Raw genomic sequence first — 27,304 nt, 5'->3', positions numbered from 1 at the left:
GTTTATATTTTTTGTGTGTGTGTGCGTGAAAGCCCATTGAAGTGTAAAGTCTGACTCTCCTGTTAGACAGTTCCAAACAAAATAGAGCCGTGAGAAGTAGGAAAAAATAAATAATTAGAAAAAGCTGACCCTTCACTTTAGTTCATTAACTTACTCTGCTGACAACTTTTCAAATGCATGTGTGATTGCTTCCTGGGAAGAAGAACAAGGGTTGGCCATGTGTAGTCTCAAGGATAAAATAGATTCATCTGCTAGTTGCATATTCCCTTTCAAAGATGAGGACTGGGATTTCTCTCTTGGATTGTGTGATACAGTAGGGAACTTCTGTTTTCCCTGCAGAGGAAATTCCTTAGTGTTCCTTCCATAGGCTGCTTCTCCAGTTGGTTGGGAAAAACTTAGAGGTCTTTGGACCTCAAACCTGTAGGACTTGATCTTTGTTCTCATCACTCAGAAAAGTAGACTCATATACTAGGAGGAGAAAAACCTTTTTTTTTTTTTTTTTTTTCCTGAACTGTGTTCTTGGAAAGAATAAAAGTCTGCCAGGTAGTAATCTATGTTGCTGAAAAATGACCTCTATATTCAAATTACTAGGACATTTATTGTTGCAATTGGAACTTATTTGCTTGGGTTTAAATGTTAACCTATTATTCTGATATTATTCTCAACTTATCAATCAAAATATATTCTTTCATTTAAGAATTATTTATTTAGGATCTCCTGTGCTTTGAGGGAGTGATGCAGGGGCAAGGGAGATGTTGGTTTTTGTCAATACTGAGTGCTTTCTATGAGCTAGGCACTGTCTAGAGTTCATTGCATCCATGAACTCTTTTAATCATCAGAAACTCTATGAAATAGGTCACATTTTTATTATCCCAATGCAAAAGCTGAGACATGAAAAGTTGGGAAACTTGCCTCAGGTCAGACATCTAGTAAGTGGCAAAATCACGCCATAAATCCAGGCAAGCTAAACACAATTATATAGTACGTCTGAAATTAGGCAGGATACACATGCACACACACACACACACACACACATCATTAGTAACAAATAATTAATAGTCACTAACAATACTGGTGCAGTAAAATGACAAATGGGGAGATCATCCTGGGTTGGTGTGGTCTAAGAAGACTTCATGATATGACATCAATATTAGATCTAAACAAACCATATCATCCAAACCATCTTGTTGGAGATGTCCATTGGCATATGGGAGGCTCTGAGGAGCCCGCAGAAGAGAAACCTGTGTGTTTAAACTGTTGTTCCTCAAACTTGACAAGTTATCAACTTTTGTCTGCTACCTAATCCTCCTCTCCAGCCAGGACTGTATCATCATCAACTCTGGGAAGGGCTTAGGTTAAACAGATGGTCGTTTCTGGCTGGGCTGAAGAGTATTTACTTTATAATCAGAAAAGACAATTCCTTATATTGCCTGGTCTTACTGGTGTATCCTTAGTGCACCAAGAACACTGTCTTCTTTTATAGCCATTTTTACAATATTTTGTAAATTTTTTGAAAATATTTTGTCCATATTTTCTAAGGATTGTTTCATGGTCAAGCTGGTCACCTATAGATATAATCGTGCCCAATGTTTATTAATGGTTCTTGTTTTCTTTTGCACAAAAACTGTACAGCTTAGAGAAAGCAACAGATCTATCCCACTCTCACTTAGTAGATTTTTTTTTTTAATTTTTAAAAGATTTTTATATATTTATTCATGAGAGACACAGGGCGAGAGGCAGAGACACACGCAGAGGGAGAAGCAGGCTCCCTGTGGGGAGCATGATGTGGGACTCGATCCTGGGACGCCGGGATCACACCCTGAACCAAAGGCAGATGCTCAACCACTGAGCCACCCAGGCGCCCTATAGATTTGTTTTAAACAATGTAGGAGTTTACATTTGTTGAGGACCCCCCCTCCGCCAGAAACTATGCTATGTGTTTTATGCATGTTTTCTAATTTTGATGTCACAACCACTCTGGAAGACAGGTGTTACTCTCATTTTGCACGTGAGGAAATGGAGGCTCAGAGAGATTAAATTATGTGCCTGGGGTTAAGCAGCAAGTGATGATGAGGGATTTGAATCCTGTCTGTCTGACACCAAAGTTCATATTTTTAAAACTCTAATGCATTGCTTCCTTAAAAGGGGGAAAATTACTAAAGATTACATCTTGTAGTACTAGAATTTAACATTTCAGGCAATTGAATCAAAGATACACCGTTGCCTAGATGACTGAGACAAGGCAATAATGCATCTTCAGATCCTATCTGCTGAAATTTAAAATTTTTCTAGAGGTCTCTCTGGTTTAATTGAAAAAAACAATCCCATCATGGGCTTTTTGTAGCTGAAAGCTCCTTGTGTAATCATAACTCCACATCCATTACATTCTCATGGAAGCAAGACAGTCTTCTCCCTTCTGTGGCAGGATGTTACTTGAGAAGGGCCTCTGCTTTCTGACCTGCTCTATGACAGACGGTGAGCCCTGGCTGAGAATGTGTCTGGTAGTGTGCATGCAGGAGGCACCAACTCATGTCCACGATGGAGCCTGGGAAAGCCCAGCAAACCGTTCAGGGCCTGACATAGGGGAACAGAGCCATCATCAGCCAGAATTAGGGTTTTGGGGGCAGAGATGCAAGGGAGAGAAATGATTCTTATTTGAGTTTTAGGAGCTGGTTCCTTCACAGAAATTTCTGACAGAGCAGCAAACAGAAGATATGCTATTTTCCACTCTAGAGTATAGAAGGCTAAGCAAACGTCATGGATAACTGGGGCAGCGCTTTCTTTGGGCAACGTATTAAAGGGGTAATCTTTTTATCCAACCTTGAAAATACACAAGTACCTAAGTTAACCAATCTGTTTTTAAAAATGTAAAAATGAATTTACTTCCTAATATAAACTCACCAGGGTTTCTTTCTTTTTCTTTTTCTTAATTATTTAAACTTATTTATGATAGAGAGAGAGAGAGAGAGAGGCAGAGACACAGGCAGAGGGAGAAGCAGGCTCCATGCACCGGGAGCCCGACGTGGGATTCGATCCCGGGTCTCCAGGATCGCGCCTTGGACCAAAGGCAGGCACCAAACCACTACGCCACCCAGGGATCCCCCTCACCAGTGTTTCTTCACTGAATTTCCCCCTCATTTTTCTTCACATTCTTACCCACGTGTGAATGGTTGTTTGCCAAACTTCTTGTCATTGACGAAGAAAGAACTTGCATCTCTTGAAAGCCTACCACATACCACACAGAATGCTTGGTGCTTTTTGTATGCAGTCTCTTTTAATTGCCACAGCAATGCTATAAAAGATATTACTATCTGAAAAAAAAAAAGTTTTTTTAAAGTAGGCTCCACACCCAGCATGAAGCCCAACATGAAATCAGGGCCTCAGCCGAGACCAAGAGTGGGACACTCAACCGACTGAGCCACCCAGGTGCCCCTTCTGGAAATAATAATTTTATAGATATTCAGTAATTTTCCTGAAGTCACAGAAAAATTCAGTGACAGAATCAAGATTGAAACCCAGTTTTGTTTTGAAGGAGAGAAAGAGATTTTCCTTAGTCCCAGGTTCTTCTAGATGAACTAAGAATTAAATTTACATGACACAGATTAGCAGGAGAAAAACCCAGAGTTTTATTATGTGCACCTGGAGGCCCAATAATGAAATTGAGACCTAAAGAAATGATCAAGGCTGGTAGTTTTATACTGATTAGACTAAGGTAATAGATCTATAAGGAATTGACAGGATGAAGAAAACTTTGGGAGCTTCAATTAGTAAAAAACGCTAAACAGAATTTGGGCTGGGGTAGTAAATTAGAAAAAAGTGAGAAAGGTTGTCTATACAGCCTTCTTGGCTCTAAATTTCCCATCTCTGGTGACAGGGATGTCTTCACCTCCTGAGACAGGATGGGTACTTTTCACATGGAAGAGTTATTTCCTGCATTCAGGGGGACAGAGGAGGGTCTGAGGGTCCTTCTTACACAGGCTGTCACTCAAGTAACTTTTATTTAAAATAATCAATATGGCCAAGTGGTACACCTTGGGGCAGCCTGCCCTTGGCCGCTACAGTCTCCAAAGCTTATCTGCATTCTGTTATGTTATACTCCAGGAGAGAGGCTTTAGCTGTGGTTGAGCCTTTACAGATGTTCTCACAGATTCTCTAAGAAGCATTCACTGGCAGTGCCCGTCTCTGATGCAGTCTGAATGCTCCTGAGGAAATGGAGTCTTTTTATATTCCAAGTGCCTAGTGCACCCTTTGGAACATAGTAGATCCTCAATCAATATTTGTTTAATAGAAATTCAATTGCTCACATAGGCTTGACTTATTTCACAATGTCTCAGTTAGGTTCCCAGGTACATTTAAAAATCACATCTCACTTTCACTTGGAAAACCTCTGGCATCTCAATTTTGATTTTGATTTTATGATATCGAGCATCCACAAATGCAAACATGGCTTTGTATTCAGATGTAGTGAAACATGAAGGAATCTGTAAGATTCTGAATCCAGTTTTAATAAATGGGACATGAAGAGACTATGGAGATACAAGGTTATTTCTAGAAAACAAAGGGTGGTGTTTTTTTTTTTTCCTCATCTATTTCCAGATGGGTTTAAGACATTTAGTTGTCCTGCCTGAACTATTCTATTGTTCTTGATGGTTTCCAGTCCTGAAATGCAAGATTATATTTTTCACAGGTAATTACTGAATGCAGTCTGCTTTGTCTTAATAATAATCTAAACCACTCTACCTCATTCTCATTCATATATGAGTTTGACAAATGTGAAACAGAAAAATATCAGGAGTCGGGGGAAGTGTAGAACTGACTGGTGGGAGAAAGTGAGCCCTCTTTCCCTAACTTGGGACTAAATGGCAAGTGTTGCCTTCAGGGACATGGCTATTTCTGTAGCCCCAAGTAGAATGAGTCACATGGAGACCATGTCTGTATTTGTGCATTTTTCCCTTGAAAGTTTCTTCTCTTGAGCAGTGGGCTTTTTTTTGTTGAATCTGATTGGTTTGCTGGTAACATGTTACCTGGTGAAAATCAGTATATTTTCATACTTTGATGTTTTTAAGAAATTATCTTTATTTTCAATTGTTCATCTAGGCATGCCAATGGATATTTAGGCCACATTTTGAGCAAAACTCACAAGGTGGTTTTTTTTTCTCTAAATCTCACATGTGTACACAAAACAACACAATTTTAAGGGTTTGCTTAAAAGAACAAAGCATAAGAAATACAGTGAGACACAAGCTCATAACCAAATTCAAATCAGTGAGCAGATCTGATTGATTCAACATGAGAAAAGATTACAAAACAAGTCTGTGTTTTGTAGGAAGCACTATCTGAAGACAGTGTTGCTGGACACATTCCAAATGCCTTTGTGGGAAGCCTTATGCAGGTAGAAACAGAGCGGGAGTTTTATTCGGCATAGAGGAGTTATGGGTAGGTCAGGGCTTCATGAACAAGTTTCTGACTATTCACAGATGCTGTTAAAAGAGAAGCAGGCTTTGACGATCAGGCCTGGCAGTGATATATATTCTCTCTCTTAATTTGATCTGAACTCTATTTTGCTTACTAAAAATAGCCCTTTGGTTCCTTTCTTCTCAAGTGATGACAGAATTAAACTTGGTAAATCAGCTATTGGTGGTCCACGGACCAGGAGAAGAATATAAAGATAAAATCCATGGATGATCCAATAGCTAGATCTCAACTAGCAATTGAACTCTTCTTTTGAAAGAGAGCCACTAGCAGGCAAGAAAAAAAAAAAAAGCTTTCCCATTCCCTTTCTTCTTCTTCTTCTTTCTTCTTCTTCTTCTTCTTCTTCTTCTTCTTCTTCTTCTTCTTCTTCTTCTTCTTCTTCTTCTTTCTTCTTCTTCTTCTTCTTCTTCTTCTTCTTCTTCCCTCTTTCTTCTTCTTCTTCATTTTTGCCAAAAAGCAAGAAACTCAAGAAAACTCCGGATGGTTGAAAGAAGGACAAAAATGCATCTCGTTTATGCATCATGTCTCATTTGACTTCAAATTTTGATTGTACTGGTAGCTGCTTCATAGACTTAACTGTAGGATATTTGGTGGTTTTCTCTGAGAGCGTTTCTTCAAGACCTAATTGTAACATAGACTTTTGTTCTAGAAACTTGGAACTACTAAAAATGCCTCCAATCTCATTTAAGTTACAATATAAATATAATTTAAACAAAGTCCATTTCCTAAACCCAAGGTAGAGGCCCCATTTGCTGAAATAGCATCTTCTCTCTTTTCTCCACTGTATCATCCTTGGCAATTGCTTTCCTTCGTTCAATCTCATGAACATTAAACACAGACCACTCAAAAGCTCTCTCTGCATCATCAGACCAAAGTAAGAGAGATTTGGAAGCAGGAATACATTCAACATATTCTCTGTTGGGACCTCATCAAGATGAGAGCTTCAGAGGATTAAAGCAATAAAGAATCATGTGTCAGTTCATAGTTATTACAGAGAAAAAAAAGTTAGTGTTAAGATTTCACAACTTCTCTCTTACCCAGATCAACAATTTCAATTTATCATCCACCCATTTCATGAGGTCTTCAAACTTTCTTTAGTACCATCTGACAATCTTTCCCACTTTAATGAAAATATAACCAAATATAACCAACTTTCCAAAATTTCCCTTAAACCCTAACTCTGCAAACCTCAGTCTCTCTACAGAAACTTATTATAAACCAGTCAAGTTTCTAACATTTCATTGGTATATTAGGTGGGAAAAAACCCCCACAAGAGTTGCATGTAGGAAACGAGAGTTAGCTGTTGGTTTGTCACCTTGCAAAGTAGCTTGATAGAGGCAGAAATGGTATTATCGTCCTCCCACTACAACATTATTTAAGGTGAGAAGAAAGGGACACGCCAATCTTCACATAACATTGCTTATGCTAGAACTTTTGAGGAAACGGTTGAATGCAGAGTTTAGTCACTAGAGAAGGATGCTGTGGACAAACTGATTTTCTGACCAAGCGTCTGCAGAAAAAATGGCAACCAGATTCCAAGGTGACTCTGTTAGCTAGAACCATAATTAACCACGATGACCTGCCAGAAAGGTGAATTCGGTCAAAAAACTGAAATGTTTTTTCTACTTAAATAGAGTTAACTTCAGCTAAATAATTGAGTAGTTGTTTACATGAAATTAAGGAAAAAGAAAAATCCAGTTAACTATGAACACCAAAGAAGTGCACGCCAACCATAAACCAAAGGTGCTTTGGTACTGTAGCCGTAACAGACAAAAGTGTGGTGGGAGAGCAGGGAGTTCCCTGATGGTTAGATGACAGGGTCATAAAAGTTTGTGAGACCTGCTGTGTCTCCTGCAAGGTTGACACATCGCCATGGTCCAAGACAAGAGTCACATAAACACAAGCTTATCAGCTGGCTTGTTAAAACAGAGTGTGCAACAGCACTGTGTTGAAAAGTGACTTCAGGCTTGTTGAAAGGTCTCATTAATCTGAGGAAACAGTGCTTGGTGCCATAGATTAAACACTATGGTCTCAAGTGGAATGCGTGTGAAGTTTCCAGAATATTTCCTCAAAGACTTTATTCAGTTTTGGCTTTCGACTTTAGCTGGAAAGCACAAAGATGGACATGGGAAGGCAGTTCAGAAGGATACCTGTGAGGATTTAAGTCGGGCAGCTCTCAGAAGATGAAAAATGTTTAAAGTTAAGGCCTTTATCTGCAAACAATAGTATATTAATAAACTCTATACCAGATTTACAAACGCATTCTCTTGTATTAAAACTAACAGTATTCTGTTCACAGTGCCATCGTTTATACAGGTAGCAATCCCATAATACTCATGTATTTTGGCATGGGAATCAGTAGCGCTTGGTATTTACAGGAAATGTACATGTGTGCATATAAACATGTCACTGAATCTGAGTTATTGATAAAAGACAGATTGGCTAATGGTGCAAAGGAATGAACCGTACAAGCACCTTCCCCTCGGATCGGATAGGAAACGTGGTTTCTTAAGTTGAGCAGACGCCAAATCTCTGACCCAAAGTGGCAAAAAGTCAGTAACGAAACAATGAACCCCCTGTTCAAGTTTGGGTACACTGAGAAATCTTAATCCAAAGTTTTAGATCCATTGTCTAGTGCATAAAATAGAAAAGTTAAAAAGATTTATTATTATTTTTATAATAACAATTATTATTAAAATAGAAGGTCCTCTCTCTCACGCTCTCGCTTGTGCTCTTGCACTGAAGACCAATCTCCTTGGAGTTCGGATTATGCTGGTGTTTTTGTCATGCAGATCAGCAGTCAGATGGCAAATGCTAAAATGCTCTGGACTTAGCCACTGGTTGCCTGTCACAGTGTGACCCAGGGCCCGAGGGGGACATGGCAGGAGCACCTCTTTCTTACTCCCCGGATCTTCTCCTTGAGGGGCGACCCTGCCCCGAGAATCAGCTCCCACGTTCCTGAATGGAGTTGCTCATTTCGGCAGCTAATGCTGAGGTGACGGATGGCTTCTGTACACTTGGAAAAAGGAGGGGAGGCAGGTGAGTGGAAGGAGGGTGGCATTCCAGAGACCCCCCGGACAAAGCCCAGCAAGTGCCTGGGCTCGTCGGCCAGAACTGCCCCCCCCCGGAGCTGCCACCCCCTCAGGAGGCCTCTGCTCCAGGAGGTTCTCTCTCTCTGCGCAGAGCAGGGGCGGGCCGGCCAGGACTACGGGGCGTCGCCTATGGTCCCAGTCTGCTCCTCGTTCTCCGTCCCTTGGCCTGCCTGGTCCTCGCCGCCACCGCCACCACCTCCGCTGCTGCTTCTCTGCTGCTTGGGCAACAGGCTCTTCCACTGGGCTTTGTTGTGTGACAGGTGGCGTAGCATGTTCTCAGACAGGGCGCTGTTCCCAGTGAAACGGGCCCACTCCCGGAAAAGTGGCTCCACGATGTAGGTCATGAAACCTAGGACACGCAAGGCCAAGCTCAGCAGCATGAAGGCGGTCAAACCTATGTGGCCCTCCCTCCCAGATCCACTGGGAACCCCACCTTGTGCCCGACCCAGAGATGTGGAGGCAGAAGATGAGGGGGTCCCCACCCACAGTTTAAGAGCACCAGGTATGTCGCCTTGGGTTGTTTCTTGACCCACGGGCCTCAGTTTCCTCATTTGTGAAACGGAGCTAGGAAGAGTACCAAACCCACAGGGGTGTTAGGACAAGGAAATAACTTCACACAGGTGAAATGCTCAGAAAGTTCCTAGAACGTAGCAAACCCTCAATACATGTTATTATTTGCTGAGGGAGAAAGACATGTACACAGGGAGATAGGAAAGTGTGTTGGAGCTAGGGAGGGGGCTGGAGGAGGGCAGGAAGGGGTGAATGATATGAGGAAGGGGCACAGGGCTGATTTAGACTCGTCTGGGGAATGCATATGTCCACCCTGTAGGATATTTCTTCAACAGTGTTGATTCACAGTTCTGTCTTATTCTCAGTTACATTAAACAACTAAACGTAGGTAAATAAAAGTTCACTCGCCTTCAATACGGGTTTTTACGGGCATGAAATCCCCGCTTAAATGACCAGATAGGATTGGTTGATATTAGGTATGTCTGTTCTCTTAATTATTTTAGACTCTTTGTGTTCTAATCATATTTCAGTGTTAGCGTGTTTTCCATATTAAATATGATTTATTTATTTATTTTTAAAGGTTTATTTATTCATGAGAGACACAGAGAGGCAGAGACATAGGCAGAGGGAGAAGCAGGCTCCCCTGATGTGGGACTCGATCTCAGGACCCTGAGATCACAACCTGAGCCAAAGGCAGAGACTCAAACATTGAGCCACCCAGGTGCCTCTAAATATGATTTATTAAAGCCAGGACGACTTTCAGTCTAGGCTGGAATTTTTGACATCATCACAAACTTGAACATATTTAGGTTTTATTGAAACATAGGTGTGGGGATCCCTGGGTGGCGCAGCGGTTTGGCGCCTGCCTTTGGCCCAGGGCGCGATCTGGAGACTCCAGATCGAATCCCACGTCGGGCTCCCGGTGCAAGGAGCCTGCTTCTCCCTCTGCCTGTGTCTCTGCCTCTCTCTCTCTCTCTCTCTCTCTCTCTGTGTGACTATCATAAAATAAATAAAAAAAATTAAAAAAAAAGAAACATAGGTGTGGAAGAGAAAAGGCAAGTGTTTTTCAGTATAATGAATTTTCCAATAACTGACACTTTATGTTTACAAGGCTGTGGATTATAAGGCTTGATTTGATTATCTTTTTATTGAACAAACAGCAGATACTTGGCCTTTGAGAATGCTACAGAGATGGAAAAAGGATGCAAAATATCATGCAAAATGATATTTCACATTTCTGCATTATCTCATTGTATGTTAAATATGACTTAAGTATTATGAGATCCTTTTAGATCACCCAAACCTGAGGAGGAAAGTTTAAGCCAAGGATTAGGTTTATACAGGGAGTCAGCAAGTAAGGATTTCATTGAATTTTCTTGTTTGCTATTCCTGAATTTTCTTCACTTCTTTCATAACCTCTATAACTAATTTCTAATATCCTTTACTATAAGAGAGATTTGATATTAAAAAGATAGTTCACAAAATTATACTAATGTTTAAAGTGTGAATGTTGGTCAAGTTTACCTTTAATATAAAAAAGCTACAAATCCAACACTTAAAAATCAACTCATAATCTTCCTGACGTTACTGGGGAATTATTCCTCTGTCTATTTCTACTTGTCCGATATAAAGACCTCTTATAGTGGATAGGAAAGGTCATTTTGAAGTCTGCATCGACACCAGGAGGTAGTTTTTCAAATGACAGTGACTTGTGCGTGATCACATTTGGGAACCTGTTCCATCCGTTCCTGGGGCATTACGCCAAGCTCTCTCTTCTATTCAAGCAACGGACTGACTGCTTAGATTTTGACCTAAAATCAAAGGAGGGTTAGGAGTGGGGGAAGGGAGACATGGTGGCCTCAGCAAAGAAGGATTGAAGGCAAGTCTCTTTCTGCTCCTCTTTCTACAGATTTCACCAATTAGAAAGTCATTCGATTTAACATCTTTCTAAAATGCAGAATTTGGTGGAGACAGGGAAAGGGATTTTATTTATTTATTTATTTATTTATTTATTTATTTATTTATTTATTTATTTTAGATTTTACTTATTTATTTGACAGAGAGAGAACATAAGCTGGGGGAGCGGCAGGCAGAGGGAGAGGGAGAAGCAGGCTTCTTGCTGAGCAGAGAGCCCCAGGCAGGACTCGATCCCAGGACTCCTGGATCATGACCTGAGCTGAAGGCAAACGCTCAACCACTGAGCCACCCGGGAAGGGGATTTTAAATCCCACTTCCACTTGGGTTAACATGAATGACTTAAACAGAAGACCAGATCTAAACCCGAGACAGCACTCGGGATATTCTGACTGGGGATGGGACAGGAAATAGAGAGGGGACAGTTTTGGTTCCAGAGGAATCAGGGCAAAGGAAATAGCTGTATCACTTAGGACCCACTGGCAAAAACCTTGGCCGGGAGGCTGAAGCTGGCAGCTCCCATCAGACTGCGTTTATCTATGGATTTTTCCAGGTTAGCCTGATGTACCCCCTCACGCCACACCTCCCCACCTGCCCCTACAGAGCTGGGAGGCGGGGGACAGAGACAGAGGACGATTTATGTGCGCAGGTTGTTTTATAATCACCTTCTCTTTGTCTTCATTACTGCTGTGCCGGTGTAGGATCCCTGAGACTTTCCTAGTCACTGGATCCCCACCCCATTGTAAAAACAGGTATCTATGGTAACCGCATTTTCCTGTGCTGAAGACCAGGACATATGATCTGACAAAATAAGTGTGTTCTCATGACAACAACAGGGTAGGGTCTCTAAAATCAGGTTTGCCTTGCAAATCCAGGTTGTGTGCTTAACAGCGTGAATGCTTTTCACAAAATGTCTTTAACAGGAGCCTGGCCAGAGCTTAACAAACGGGGCCCCAGGGCCAGGACTTCGGTCAGGGTGTTTTCCTGGCAGTGGCATCTGCAGAACCCCCACATCTAAAGCACCCCGGGAGGGAGGAACCGGCTCCAGGGAGCCCGAGGCTGAATTCCTGTTCTCCTTGCTCCCAGTCCCCCGCGGCCCCAAGGATCCTGTAGCCATGTCATCACACGGATTCTTCCTGGCTTCTTGTTGTTGTTGCTGTTGTTTTTTAATAACAGTCCCACCCTTTCCTTTTTTGAGCAGAAGAATCAGTGTGATTGTAAAAACAACATAACAATACTAAGGACAATTTGGAAAAAAATAGATGTCCAGTAATCCCATAATTTGAACGTATCTATTTGAATATTTGCATACGTCATTCAAATCGTTGTAACTAGGTTAATTTTGTTTCTCTTTCCTGGGATGACTTTACGACTCTTTTGTGGATTAGATTTGGCTCTTAGTGATTATAAGCATATTATTATTTGACTAACTTGCTCCGCTTTTCTTACTTTTCAGCTTATTTTTTTCCAATGCCCCATTCCCTCCCAAGTAGAGGCTTTCAGCTGTAGCCTAGCAGAGGTCTGCAGCCCTGTGAGTGCGTTAAGCTCTCTGAGATCTGTGGGAACTGGTACATGTCAGGGCTATAGTTTATGAGGAAAAGAATTAAAGTTCTGAGTTTGGTTTTAATTGGAAGGAGCTGCAAGGAAATGAATGACTTGCTTTTAATGGAGATGGAATTGGTAGAGTGTTTTAAGAACTGATAGAAATTCTTGCTAGATCAAAAATATTTCCTATGTGCCTAAAATTTCCATAGTCTGATTTGTTTAATGATCTGACTCGTAACATAGAGTAATCATTACTTTGGATGCATTGGCACCACAATTAAATAGTTTACTGCAACTGACATTTGAGAATAAGATTGAAAGTAAGTTTTGAAGTGGAGAGTCGAGAAGCATGGGGCTCCTGGGACCACCAGGGACAGCATGGCTTGCCGAGCATGGGCCCTTGGAATTGCACTGGGGACGAAGGGTAGTGGGGCAGATTGGAAGGGTCCCAAAGGTTGATTCTGCCAATTTCCTACTCTTCAAGTCCTAAACAGAGTTGAACTTATCTGTTCCTCAGCAGCAAAGAGTTGATTCTTATTACTTCCCTTCTACTCTATTGGGTTTTGATTAGATTCTGAACTACCAAGTTAACACAGACTAGTTAAGAGTCTGTAACAAAGCCCTTACTCCATTTTTCATAATTTCTCAGTTGGCAATGACCTAGTAGATTAGTGATGATTAGGGTGTTTATTTGGACTTAGTCATTCGTTAAACCTCCAGTTTGGATTTTTCAAAGGCTGTGTGTAGATCTTTTCTTTGTGACTCTGGCAGAGGTGCCAAAAGTATTTATGTTAAACTAAAACTGAAAAAAAAAATTAAAACTGAATTCAACTCACCAATTTGTATGCTAGGGATTGAATCTTTCTGTTGATTACAAAGTGGACTGATTTCCAGTTCAAATTTCTGTTCAAGGTCCCCTAAGGAGAAAGAAGAAGACACATTGATAATCTAGAATTTGTTAAAATGAGTGTTGCTAGTTTTAGCGATCTAGTTCAAAGAAGTTATTCTGGGAATTACCGTTCACTGCCTTTTATCATGAGGAACTCCCTAGCACCTGCTTGCTCTGGTAGCTTCCACGAAGATTTAAAAATATGACTGTCAATGACCATTTACAATAGGCTCATTGTAAATAGGTATGCTCTGGAGCTAGAATAAACTTTTGACCAAGATCAATAAAAGCAAGGATATAAGTAATGAACAACTTCCTACATGAAGTGGAAGTTCTGGCTTTAAATTAGAGGTTAAGAGAACTGATTTTGTTCTCTTTGTGCTCCCCCTGCCTTTCACTCTGCCTGAGCCTGGTCTGGTTTCCTCTGGACAACCAGGAATAGTAAGTAGGGAGGAAGTGGGGGTGAGGTGCTAGAAAATCTCGCTTGAGGAACATCTCCATCTGTAGCTATAGTATTGAGCAGAAATAAAGGTTATTACCTTTAACCTGACTTGGCTGCACCTCATGTAACTAAAGTTTAAAAAAAGTATAAAAGTCAGGAAAATATTTCTCTTTGATGCCTTTGCCAGCTAGAAGACCAAAGAAGAAATGTACCATGTAAAACTTTATCAGAATATTTTGTCATTCCTTCAGGGGTGAAAAATTATGGGTAAATTTTGCATTGGGACAGTCTGATTAATCAGTAGAGAAGATGGTGCTCAGAAACATTAGTTAAGTTCACAGTTGTGAATATATACCTCTCAACTAGAGGAGATATAAATATAACATTTATATGGTGCTTAGTGTGTGCCAGGGACTAGTCTAAGCATTTTACATACGTTAATTAATTTCCTCCCCATAACATCTTCATTGTAAAACCCATTTTACAGATGAAGAAATTGAGGTGAAGGGAAGGTAAATATTTTGACCCAAGTTGTCACACTGCTAGTAAAGGGGGGGAGCCTGGATTCCAACCTACAAAGTCCAGCTCCAAAGTGTCTGCACTTAACAGCTGAGCTAGAACCTATGAGATGCTACCCTCTGTCATTTGTTTTAAGCCTGTAGCCACGCCTCCTGTGGTCCCTTGGACCCTTGGACCCTGGTTTATTTTCAAGACTGAGGTGAGGACATCAGTCCAGCTTAACCTGAGGAATTCAGAGAAGCCAGATGATGATAGCTTTCTGAGAACAGGGCATGACATTTAATATTAAAATGAGTTCTAATATTAAAATGAGTTTTACTTCTTACCTCCATAATTCTGTTAATTGTGATTTTTCAGTGAGGCTTGACACTTTGGAGGAATTGTCTTTGATTTCTTCCTTCCCTTTAGCCTCCATATTGAGGCATCAAATCCTGTTTATTCCTCTCTTGGAGTGTCTCTTATCCCTACTAACACTCTGCCTGACTCCATTCTAGCTTATTAATAACTCACTTTTAGTGTTTGCTTCTTAGCTAGTTTTCTTCCTTCAGTATTTCTTCTACTTCAATTATATATGCTGCCTCAATTGCACTTTCTAAGATGACTGTCATTGTCATGTTCTCTACTTGAGCCTGGTTGGTGTACAAATCCACAAATCCTCCATTCTCACTTTCTATGGTCCAGGCTGCTGTCTGAAGTAGGTCCCCATTTCAATGCCTTTGTCCATTTCTACTCTTCCCTTTGCAGACCAGCAGGGTCCAACAGGACTCTGCAATGATGGAAATGTTCTCTGCACTGCCAACCATAGTAGCTTTTTGCAATATGATCAATAAAATTGAGGAACTAAAATTTAAATTTAATTATATTTAATTATTTTAAATTTAACTAGTCACATGTGCTTCATGGCTATCCTATTGGAAAATATAAGACACTGCACATCTTCCAACTCATTCAGTTCAGATTCTATGTCCTCAGCAGCAGATCTTCTTCTGTGACCTCCACCATGAAAGATCATCCAATTAAATCATTTATTCATTTACTTATGCAACACATACTTATAAAGCACTGTACATTTCCGAGTCTTTGTTGAATCAATGTAGAGAATACAAAGAGGAAATTTGCATTGTTTTGCTCCTCCGGGAAATTTACTGCCTAGTAAATTTTGAGGTTATTTTTTTTAAAGATTCTGTTTTTATTTATTCATGAGAGAGATACAGAGAGAAGCAGAGACATAGGCAGAGGGAGAAGCAGGCTCCCCGTGGGAAACCCAATGTGGGACTTGATCCCAGGATCCTGGGACCACGATCTGAGCCAAAGGCAGATGCTCAACCACTGAGCCCCTCAGGCGTCCCTATTATGAGGTTATGAAATGATACTTCTTTTTATATTTCACAACCCCCCCCCCCAAAACCCATGGGCCTTTGTACACAGGAAAATTAACAGTTTTGCTAAAGTTTAGACAAGGCTGGAAGCAGATGTTCAATAAAATTTTGGGGAATCTTGATTGATTGAGAAGATATCAATTGGTGGTTACAACAGGACAGAGATTCTAATTCCTTAAAACAAGGAGGGGAGGGAGTTGGATGATGTTCAGAATCATAATTTATGTCCCAGAATTTAATGCTATTTTCCTAATTCATGGGATGTCATCTTCCTTTCTCCCTAAGTCTTCACCCTTAATTTTAAAGGTTTTCCTTTGCTCAGCAACATGAATCATTAAAGATACTTTGGCTAAGACTATGAGCAGTCTTTGGAAACCCATATCCTAAACTGAAAGCCCAAACAAGATGAACCAAAATGATACAAATTGTGCTTATAAAATTAAAAATAATTAATTCAGTAGAGAGGATAGGCAGTTTGACCAGTCCAGTCTTTCTCTCTCCTTTTAAACAGACAGAACTTCTGCTCAACCATAACGCTATTAAATAAAAAGGACTTGACATACCCTCTCTGTATTCCTTTCTCTGCCAGGAGACATGCCAGGGCAAAGTGCATGGAGGCTCACCTTTTGTGGTCAGAGTTACATATGTTCTAGGTTGTTCTGTCTTATAATGGAGCACGTGCATGTATTGTTAGGACAACAACCAGTTTTGGTAAAGAGATCTTATGGATTCCCTTTCTTGGGTGATCCTATTCACTCCATGTAGTTGATAACTTCAATTCGCCAGCTTCGTGGGCCTTTCTATCTGCCCATGTGACACAGCCCCGGCCTCAAGTGGCTCATAATACAAATAGGATGTTAAGAAAAGGAAAGGGTTAAATTGCAATCAATGCCAGGAGGAGCACATGGTTGAATCAAAACCAAGAGGGACAGAGTAGAATCTCTTTTCTGTCCCATCGTTTGATTTCCAAGCACAAGGATCTTAGCCTTTCTCTCGTGCTGCTATTTCAATATTTTCTAGATCACAAAGAAAATACTTATCTGATCTAAGCCTCTGTCCCAATTTCATCATATTTACTTTTGTTTTCTCTCGGTGGAGATTTTATATCATGGGCAATAAGAACTGATCTTTTGACTTCTAACCACTCACACTCAACTGAAGTGAAGTCATATAGAGCTGTGGGCACTCCATGAGCACTTTTGCTCCGAGCAATAGAGAGGGTGAGCAGATCCTTCTGGCCCTACATGAACCCAATCAGTTCTGCTTTGTCTTCTGTCTTTTGGACTATCTCCATGTCACCGACACATCTTTCGATGGAAGCTTCTCCAAAAAGGCTCACTGTTGCGATTTGACCTCCTCACAGAGCTGGTATGTGGGACACTTTGGGCTTTATTTTGTCCTTAGACTCTCAAACCTGATCCTGTCACTAACATCAGGGCACTGTTGTGCCTGCACAAACATCCTGAGCATTGAAACCAGGCCTGAAGAAACAAGGCTATGTTTAAAGGCCCATATCCCACCCAGCATCAAGATCCTGTTCACTCATTCATAGCCTTATTTCTGAATGAAGTTAATCTCTTAAAAATTATGCCCTCACTGGGGGCCATTTCTCTTCTCACTGAATATGTTTGAGAGGATGAGCTCAATTCTTGGTCAGCTGTGCTCTGTTTCATTATTCACTTTATTTAAGAAAGCCAGGGGAAGAAATATGGGAGGAGTCTAAGGCCCATCAGAGCAGAAAACATTGACCTCAAATGGCATTTAGCCTTTCGGCTGCATTAAACTCATTAAAATGAAAGAGTACAAATCGAGCTGTCCCTCACATTCTTATATCCACAGAGGGAAGCCATTAAAAAATTTTATGCACACACACACACACACACATTTATCTCCCACTTTTGCTCATTACTACCTGTTTTCAGAGTAAGACAGTGTTATTTATTTTTAAATAATTTCCAGAAAAGGGCTGGCTGGTTTGTAAGAGAGTTAAAGAGAAAGGTTAGGATAATAAGAGTTGATGAAAGAACAAATGTCACCCTAGATTAGCCATTTCCTGTTTGTTTAGGATAAATGCCTAACAGGAAGAGGGGCAGTGAAAACTCAGCTGTCAGATCACTACTAACCTTGCCTGTAGAATTCTTCACAGACCCTTTCACTCCACTGCTTGCTCATCTCCCAAATTCTACAAGGATTGCAAATGTCAGCGCACTTCAAGGCAATCTGAGAAAGACAGGGTGGGGAGAGATGATCAGAGGACGATCCTTCAGCAGCAAATGCCCCCTCAGCTCCCGGGGCTGTCATCCCACCCGCCAGTCGCCTCATGGTACCAAGCCCGCATTGACAGAGCGCCTCTGCAGGAAACAGCCCTTACTCACCACTGCACAAAACATTCATTCAGAATTCCCACTTTATAGCTTTGAGAAGGAGTGAAGAGCCACCGTCCAAAGACACACAGCTTCCTGGAGGAGGCTTGCGGTGGGCAGGCCAAGGAAAGCCGTGGCCTGGCTCCTTCCATCGCTCCACCCCTGGTGGGCAGGGAAGCCGCAGGGGCCCCAGCCAGGCTCAAGTGAGATCACTTGGACCTCACTCACAGTGGCCACATTGACAGACTCTGGATATCACTTCAGTCATGTGTGTGCTCTCGTGCCTGTGTCTGAGCAGAAGCAAGCTCAGACCACCAGCCAGGGAGCTAAGTCACACCAAATCTTGGGGTGTGTTGTTCGCAAGGCAAATTGAAAGCTTCCCTCCTGCTGTCCTGAGTGTGGGATGCCAGCTTTTGTTAATAATGCTGACTCTTAGAGGGTGACCTTGAATTCCCAGAAAAGTAGATTCTCTCCCTTAACCACCAACTGCTGTGATTGGCTCCTGGTACTGGGCCCCACCTACTACCAGCCATGTCTGTTTGTTTTGATCCCTGTTCTTTGGCATCACAGAATCACTGGCAGTGCTAGCATCTGGGAAAGCCCCAATCATATTAACTTACAAATGTCATTATTTCTTGACTTCCTGGTTGATGGAGATGCCAGTACGTGTTGGAGTGGGTAAGGGGCAGAAGTCCCCTCCAGGCTCTGCCCGTCGGGAATTCATTGGCCTCAGTGAACCTTCCTTCTGAAATTCAAGTGTTTGGGCCAATTCTTTCAGCCTCTCCTAACTTGGCTGGAGTCATGAAAACCAGATACCTGGATCTCTGTGGCACTCAGAGACTAGAAGACTAGTTTGGAAAAAAAGAAGGAGCAAGACATATGGTGCTACTGGTGCTACAGCTGGGAGGGAGGAATTTCCTAGGAAGGATGGAGCACTCTGGGCAGCTACGGAGGGCACCATGAAAGCATGGAACACAAAACACTGTTGCTCTCTCTAGATGAATCCAGGGTCCATCCATCCAGTCTTTTGTGCCAAAAGGAAAGAAAAAAGACAAGATACAAGATTGAGAAAAAGGCTCTGGTTTGGACATCAGGTCAGACTCCCACTTCTGAGGTTCACTCGCCCTCTTGTTCTCATGTTCCAAGGGGCTTCTTGCTGTGCAATGAAGCAGAAAGAGTTGCGCCCGATACGATTCAGTTCATTCAGTTAAGCTTAACAGAACTTACTGACTGGTGTCGAAAATTGGTAAGATGAGATAAACATGCTGGTAAGCATATGAGTTCAGGAGTAAAAGAAAGTAAAGCAGGGTTCGATTAAATAGGTTTTACACGAAGGAAGGTTACTTGTTTTTCAATTTTGTTCCTACTCTGGTTAACATCATCTAATTTTGTGTCCCAGAAACAGTATTTCTAAAATCGCCCAGGTATCACAGTGACCTCTTTTATTATATCAAACCATAGATGGTGGTAGATTCTTACCACATACAATTGCCCAGTGGGGCAACTTTGTGGTAAAAGAGCTACCAGACAAGGAAAAGTGATACATCAGGAACATAATAACACAAAACCCCATTTTGCTTGCTTGGAAACCATGGAAAAATTTCATGTGTCTCAGAGCTTTTGATAAATTAGGCCATGGCTCTAACTTTTACCATGGGGATACTCCTTTTCACGTGTGCTAAAATGACTGGTCATGCCCCTAAGAATTTTTTACTCAGCGAAGATGGCACCTCTGTAGTGGCTGTTGATTACCTGAAGCATAAAGTGCCTGTCGTGTACATCGTCCAGTCTTAAATCTTTATTGTGGAGGTGAGTTTTCAATCTGGTCAAAAATTCATTCTGCCTGTTGATGTCTGTTGCCAAGATCAAGGAGCCCAGCTGCTGTTCAATATCCTGTCTGCATCCACAAGAGGGAAAGAGAAAACACACACACAAAGCAAATCCTTTTGAGGAGGGTGATTGCTTCTGCCACCATCAAGTAGCTTGTAATCTCATCTCTGCCTTTGATTCTGTTTGTTTCACAGAGTCTTGTCCCTCTGAGCCCAAGGAGGAGTCTCTCACCCACTGTTACTTCTGTCTTTGGACAGGAGGTGTGCTAATAACTGTACAGTGTGATTGAAGCCTTAGGTGTACAAAATGGTGATAGTTTATACATTTCCATGGTAACTTTGGGTTTAAAAACTGAAAATCAACTAGAAATGCATGCTTTCGGTGGGATGCAGTAAGACTGATAGAATCACAGGAGTTTGGGTTGTGTTTTTAAAGAGTTGAAACCAGCTCAAACATTCAGATTGGCATAGGGAGAGAAAGGGCATAGTGACAGTAATAATAAGGAAGACAATATAGTGACTGATCCTACGGCATGGAAAGATCCACCAATGGAACAAAACAGGTCGGAGACAGATACTGGAACTTAAAAAAGAATAATGGGTAATGAAGGCTCCATTAAAAACCAAGCAATATATTACTTGACAAATGGAATAGGGCAGGTGAGATATTTTGGAAAAATAAGCAAACTAGAACTTTACCTCACACATAGAAGGTAATCGGTAGAAAAGATCTATAACTATTTTGAAAATTAATCTTTAAAAATTAAATATACTTTGGTTGGTATATAACATCTTCTGCAGATAGCAGTCTATATGAAGTTGATGGTTGCTTGGGTATGAACCTGTTCTTTACTCCTCTGCTCCCCACATTTTAGGTATATGGTGTCATACTTTCTACCTTTTTATTCTGTAGAGTGCATAGAGCACACAGAGTTTAATGAATAGGCATAAAGTAAATATTTGTAGTCCCCAGCCAGGTTGAGAACACGAATGTACAGGCAGCTGAGTGCAAGGGCTGACCCCTGCACCATCCCCCCCATCCATTTTCATATTATTGCATAGCAATTATTCTTCCTACAAAAGCGATTTATAATGCTGCATCCCACAAAGATGTAACAAACATGGCATTTTTATTTGGAATCCATAGGGATGAGTAGGCAATCTCAGGATATGAAGATAACTGAGCAACCAGCAGGATTAAGGCAGTATTACAGAGACAAATCTGGTCCTGAGTCCTTCCTTTCTTTTGTCCTTTAGGTTTGTTCTTTTCTGTCTCCTCTCTCTCCTTCTTTCCCTTCTTTTCTTTCTTTCTTTAGCTGTCCCTGTTACTTAGCCTCCTCCTTTCTTCTCCTTCTCACTTGATTTCTTACTCGAGTTTTTAGTTCTTCTGTATTTAGTTCTTTTGCTCTTTGCAACAGTCCTAGCAAAAGGCACGGGTTTTTAATCCACGCATGATGATTTGGTTTTATTGCATTCTAGGAGGTAAAAACGCTATCAGAACTGAAATTCTTCCTGCAGATGTCACATTACTCTGGGTGCTTGGAAACAGCACCAGATAGTATCACAGGGCCAGGAATAAATGTAGGAGCCCAGGGCATACTGCCTCTTCTGTGGAGATGCAACTTAGCACTTGACTTTAACTGATGCACCCTTCGGAAAGAAGGTGCAGGGATCTATCTATCTACTCTCCTCTAGCTATCTTGGGTTCTGCGCATTTAATTGAACTCAAAATTAGTGGTGGCCTTGGAAGATGTTACAGCAGTTAACAAGGGGCCATGTGGAAAATGGGGTACTGGCCTTGGATTCAATAGGACTTGGCCTAAATCCCTGGGCTAACGAACAGTGGACCAGGAAACTAGTATTTCCCCTTCTGTTTAAAATGCAAGAGACATAGATATATTAATGGCCAAAAAAAGGCTGGGGCCAATTCAGTTACTTAACAAAAGACATTTCAGAAAAGAATTTCTGACTTTTACTTTTGCTAAGAGTGGCCATTACAAAACAAACTTTATTGAACTAGTCTTAAATCTAGCTTGAGATCTCCTGTGTTCCTTCTTGATAAATATTTATTATTTGGAGCTTCATGGAAGGACAATGTTGCTAACATAAAAGACAGGAATTTGACAAAGCAGAGCATTGATGCTGAAGAGTGTGAAAGCTGAGAGCTGTTTATTATCCTTCTTTCTGATGTTAGGCCACAGACGACTATCCAAGGGCCTTTCACAGCTCACAGAGAGATTCAGATTCTGGGTTGCGGTAACGGACACTGAATCTCCTCTGATCGACAAGCAGGCGCAGGCCGGAAGCCCAGCCGGCTGGCTCCCTGCCATTAACCCTGGGGTCTCGAGCATGCCCTAGAGAAAGTGGCTTATCTCTAACGCGTGGACTTTAGTACGTTTCATCTCTGCACCACTTACGTCATTTCCTTTGGCAAGTGAGCAAGAAGCCTTGATTCTCGAAGCATGCCGATTGTAGATCGCCAGTGGTGATTCTCCAGCACAGACATATTCTAGAAAGAAAGAAAATTAAAGCTATAAATGAGAGTGAAGTCAGTCTGATCTTCCACACCGAACACAGTTTCACTGAGGCCATTATTTTCCCTCCAGCCAGTTTATAGCTGGTGACAAAGATGCAGATGAGAAAAATACAAGACAACCACAGGCTTATAATGGTGGTGGGAGGTGGGACAGTGTCAGGGCTGGTTCTTGCTGACCCTGGTGGGTCATTCTCTCCGGCCACCATCCCCATTTTTGGTAGCTCAGTCAGGTAGCACTCACTGTAGGAGAAAAAAGTGAAGCAGGTAAGAATAGGTAGTAATGGATACCATGCAGCTATATGGATAACATAATCGAAGATTATACTACTTTACTGAACCGAGGCAGGCCTCTGATCTACTGCATTCACTGCTGTTTCTCTTTTTTTTTTAATTGATTTTTTTTTATGATAGTCACACACACACACACACACACACACACACACACACACACACAGAGAGAGAGAGAGAGAGAGAGAGAGAGAGAGAGAGAGGCAGAGACACAGGCAGAGGGAGAAGCAGGCTCCATGCACCGGGAGCCCGACGTGGGATTCGATCCCGGGTCTCCAGGATCGCGCCCTGGACCAAAGGCAGGCGCCAAACCGCTGCGCCACCCAGGGATCCCCTCACTGCTGTTTCTCAATGCTGGTAAGAACCTTCTGCGTCTGAACCAGTCAGGCAGCTGGTGCACATTCAGATTCCTGAGTCCCAGTCAATACAGTTTTGATTTGGTCGGTTTGTGGTGAGTAATTTTTGTTAACTGTAATTTGAGAACCACTGTCATGGAAGCGGCTTTATCAATGACCTAATCAGTATATTGCAGTTAGCCTTTGAGGTATGAGTTTCTTTTCTTTTCTTTCTTCAAGATTTTATTTATTTATTTGAGAGAGAGTGAGTGAGTGAGAGAGAGAACACAAACTGGGGGAGAGGCAGAGGGAGAGGGAGAAGTAGACTCTCCACTGAGCAGGGAACCTGACGTGGGACTTGATCTCAGTACTCTGGGATCATGACCTGAGCTGAAGGCAGACGCTAAACTGACTGAGTGACCCAGGCACCCCTAGGTATGAGTTTCAATCCACAGTTACTTCCTTGTTCAATGATCTTGATATTTCTTCCTTCATGGGAACCTCTACCATGTTCCATCTCTCCTTTGACTTTATTGTTATCTTAAATATGCTGCTCGTGTACACATTAGCTAACTGTTTAAATGACAATTACTTCTTACAATTCATTGTGTTTTATTCTAACTAGCAAGCATTATGACCTTGCCACTGACTTGATGGTTATAGAATTGAACCCTTCTAGTCCCCAGGAAATATTTTTGCTCTTTTTTTCTTATTTATTTATTCTCCATTTTGTTTCAAATGGGGTTATAAACTTCCACAAAATATAGGAAGATAGCATTTGTTAAAAATGATAGGGTATTGTATGATTCTGCTTATGAGGTACAGAGCAGTCAAATTCATAGAGACAGAAAGAAGAGTGGTTGTCAGGGGCTGGGGGAATAGGGAATTATTATGTAATGAGCACAAAGTTTCAGTTTTGCAAGATGAAGAGTTCTAGAGATAGACAGTGGTGATGTACTTAATACCACTGAATTGTACATTTAAAAATGGTTAAGAGGGTGAACTTTTATATAATGTTCATTTTGCCACAATTTAAACAAAAATTGAGAGGAAAGAAGCAAGGAATATAGAGACTAAATGGAACCAGGAGAGAGATTGGAAACTATTCCTTCATTGTGTTCCCAATGCCCTACTGTAACATGCAATGCTCTTCTTCAGCAGATGGGAGCAGAGAACCCCCCACCCCCCGCCCGCCCTATGAGTGATATAGTCTAGGGTCATTAGGAATAAGCAAGTTCAAGAAAACCTCAACTCTTCTTGGTTTTAAAACCAGATAATGATTTCCCTCCAAGACTTTGTAGAATGAGTTTCACAGGCAGCATCTTGTATAGGCTGCTCTGTTGCTCTTTATTTCTCTCCTTGCCAAGGAATTATTTATTCTTTATTCACCACTTGACCATGCTTGAACTGGTGATGAGATTTGGTGACTTTTATCAACTAGTCTGTTATCTCCTTTTGGGCATGAGCCACACACAACAAAAGAGAATGTTTATTAGAAATAACATGCCAGACTAATTTGTTTTGATTGTAAAGATTTATGAGAGCAAAGAGTGATAGGTTAGTGTGATATAACAGATGTTCTATACTGTCATGACATTTAATCCAGTTGCTCATAAGCCTTCACTTACAAGATTCATTCCTGCAGATGTGGACATGAATAAGTTTTTCAAGGGGCCAGAAAATTGTAACAAGACCTAATGATAAATGACACCATATCCCTGTTGAGTAGGACAAAAGTGTCTGGAGGATTGCCTTAAGCAATGTTACTCATGCCAGCCTGATTTTACACCTTCATTAATAATCTTCCTGAAGACAGGATAAAAGGATACTTGGGAAATTTGCTGGTGAAACCATATTTGGAGTTGAGCTCTGGGAAAGGAAACTGAGTGAGCCTGGAAGCTGGCACAGAATAAAAGACAATAGAACACATGATTACAAACACAAATTTTCACCGAGCAGTCATTATAAATAAAAGTATATTTTGGCCAGAACTGTGTTGAAAGTAGGGGTAGTTCCAGAGATTCCAGAGAATAAGAGAAGGAAGGCAGAGGGGATGAACATTTATGAAGCACCTACTCTGTGCCAGGCATTTACATGATCTCATTCAATCCTCACATAACTCTCTACTATTTTTATCATTAACTCACAGATACTATAATCTCAGGTTTCTCTGCAGGGCCACACAGCTAGTGAGTGGTTAAGGGAGGCCTTAAGCCTAAGCCTGCCAGTTCTCAAGGCCGAAGCTTTGCACACACCCCTTGCTGCCTCCTAAGAATTTCCTCTGTGTGGCCACATCCAAGCATTCAGAAGCTTGACATTTATAAACTGATGAATGCCTGCAATTATGCTTAATTTTCCAAAAATTACCTGTAAGTTGCTGCTTTAAAAGTCTATGGTTGATTGTTTTAATGAGATGTTAGTTTCTAACCCCACATTGGAATCTTTGCATTTACCGTTAAATTTGGTTTCACTGCAAAAAATCCTGTAGTTGGAATGCTGAGAGCTGAGTAGATTTAAGTTGTGTTGGGGAAGAATTAATCTCTCAGCCACTTTTAGCCTGCAGATCTGATGAGACCTATTCTTCTAGCATAGTGTCACTTATGCCCATCCTTTCCTTTCACTGAAGTGAACATATTTCAGTGCTTTATCATCCTTAATTCAAACCTCTCTCAATCCATCCTTCCTACAGTGGCCAGAATGGGACTTGTTCACTTGACTTTTTTTTTTTAACCATCTCGTCAAATCATTGGTTGAAATATAAACTAATATTTTTTGAGCACCTACTAATATACCAGGTGCTATGATGAAAGACTAATAAGACAAAATTGCTGCTCTTAATTCAAGGAGTTCACCTAACTTCAGTATGATTATGCCATCTGTTTTCTCTCATGCCCTGCTCCAAACTCTACATGAATTCTTTATCAGATAAATTAACCCTAACTCCTTAATTCAGCATTCAATGCTCTCAAAAGATTGTCTCAACTGGCATCCCATTCCTACACATTTGAGACAAATGAATATCATTATCTCTCCTTTCCTATAAAGTTCTTATAGTCCAAATAAATGATGCCACATTGATAAGAGGGTAACATATTAATGACATAATTATGAAATTATTAATATATTAATATATGATTGTCTTTTCAGTGTTTTTTTAAAGATTTTAAATTTATTTATTCATAAAGACACATAGAACAAGAGAGAGAGAGGCAGAGGGAGAAGCAGGCTCCATGCAGGGAGCCCAAGGTGGGACTCAATCCCAGGACTCCAGGATCACACCCCGGGCTGCAGGCGGTGCTAAACCGCTGCACCACTGGGGCTGCCCTCTTTTCAGTGTTCTTTTTTTTTTTTTTATATATATAAATTAATTTTTATTGGTGTTCAATTTACCAACATACAGAATAACACCCAGTGCTCTTTTGTTAGTTTCATGTCTTTCAAGGTGGCTTAGAATCCTCAAACACCAATTTCTCTGTGTTTACTTATCAAACTATCACCTGTCTTTCAAAGTCCACTTCAAATACTCCATCCACAAAGCCACTGGAGTCATTCCAGTAAGAGGCAAACTTGGTTTGCTCTGAGTACTGTAGCTCTTTTTTTGGGCATTTTTCAAGTCCTGAGTCCTGTATGATTCAGTGCCATTGAGGTATATTAAAGTTATTCATGCACTTACCAGATTATATGCTACATGTGAGTAGAAAACCTGTCTTGTTCCTTTTGTAGCTACTCCACTCTAAGCCTTGCACAGAGAAAGTGCTTTCTATTAATTTGCAAAATAAGTTGCTGAACAAATTATTTGATTTCATTTAACAAAAATAAGGAGCACTTACTATGTTCTAGGCACTGAATATATTAACAAACAAAACAGACAAGGAACTACTGGTGGCAGGGATGGGGAGGGACAGATAAAAAATAATAAACAGAATAAAAACTTTAATTCTGAAAAAATGCATCCATCATCCACAGTCAATGCATGGAAAGAAGAAAAAATAGAGCAGAATACTGGGAATTTGAGAGATTTTGGAAGTGGGGCTGCTAAGGTAATTGGGTAAGATTTAAACAAAGGCTTGGAGGTAGAAGGGAGTGTGAAAGGGGAAGTATTAGGATAAGAAGTTGGACAGACAATGAGAGACCAGATCATGTATGGCCTTCTGGCCATTATAAAGATTTTGATTTTACTCAGAGAAATAA

General features: G+C 41.0%; 1 protein-coding gene across 4 annotated transcripts in view; it reads right to left on the bottom strand.

Annotated features, from left to right (window-relative positions):
* Window positions 1-5,065: 5,065 nt before the first annotated feature.
* The window catches only part of PDE7B (phosphodiesterase 7B), a 312,799-nt gene continuing 290,560 nt past the window's right edge, over window positions 5,066-27,304 (bottom strand). For all 4 annotated transcript variants that reach the window (XM_055324719.1, XM_055324721.1, XM_055324720.1 and 1 more), the window contains 5 exons: window positions 22,372-22,463; window positions 19,878-20,022; window positions 17,886-17,982; window positions 13,370-13,450; window positions 5,066-8,913 (listed from right to left, as the gene is read on the bottom strand). In XM_055324719.1, the coding sequence (XP_055180694.1) occupies window positions 8,678-8,913; window positions 13,370-13,450; window positions 17,886-17,982; window positions 19,878-20,022; window positions 22,372-22,463 (651 nt within the window). In that variant the 3' untranslated portion in view covers window positions 5,066-8,677. The remainder of the gene's footprint in view (window positions 8,914-13,369; window positions 13,451-17,885; window positions 17,983-19,877; window positions 20,023-22,371; window positions 22,464-27,304) is intronic.

The sequence above is a fragment of the Nyctereutes procyonoides genome, unplaced genomic scaffold (genome assembly GCF_905146905.1).
Source record: "Nyctereutes procyonoides isolate TBG_1078 unplaced genomic scaffold, NYPRO_anot_genome, whole genome shotgun sequence".
NCBI lineage: Eukaryota > Metazoa > Chordata > Mammalia > Carnivora > Canidae > Nyctereutes > Nyctereutes procyonoides.
This window is presented reverse-complemented; position numbering and strand designations above follow the sequence as displayed.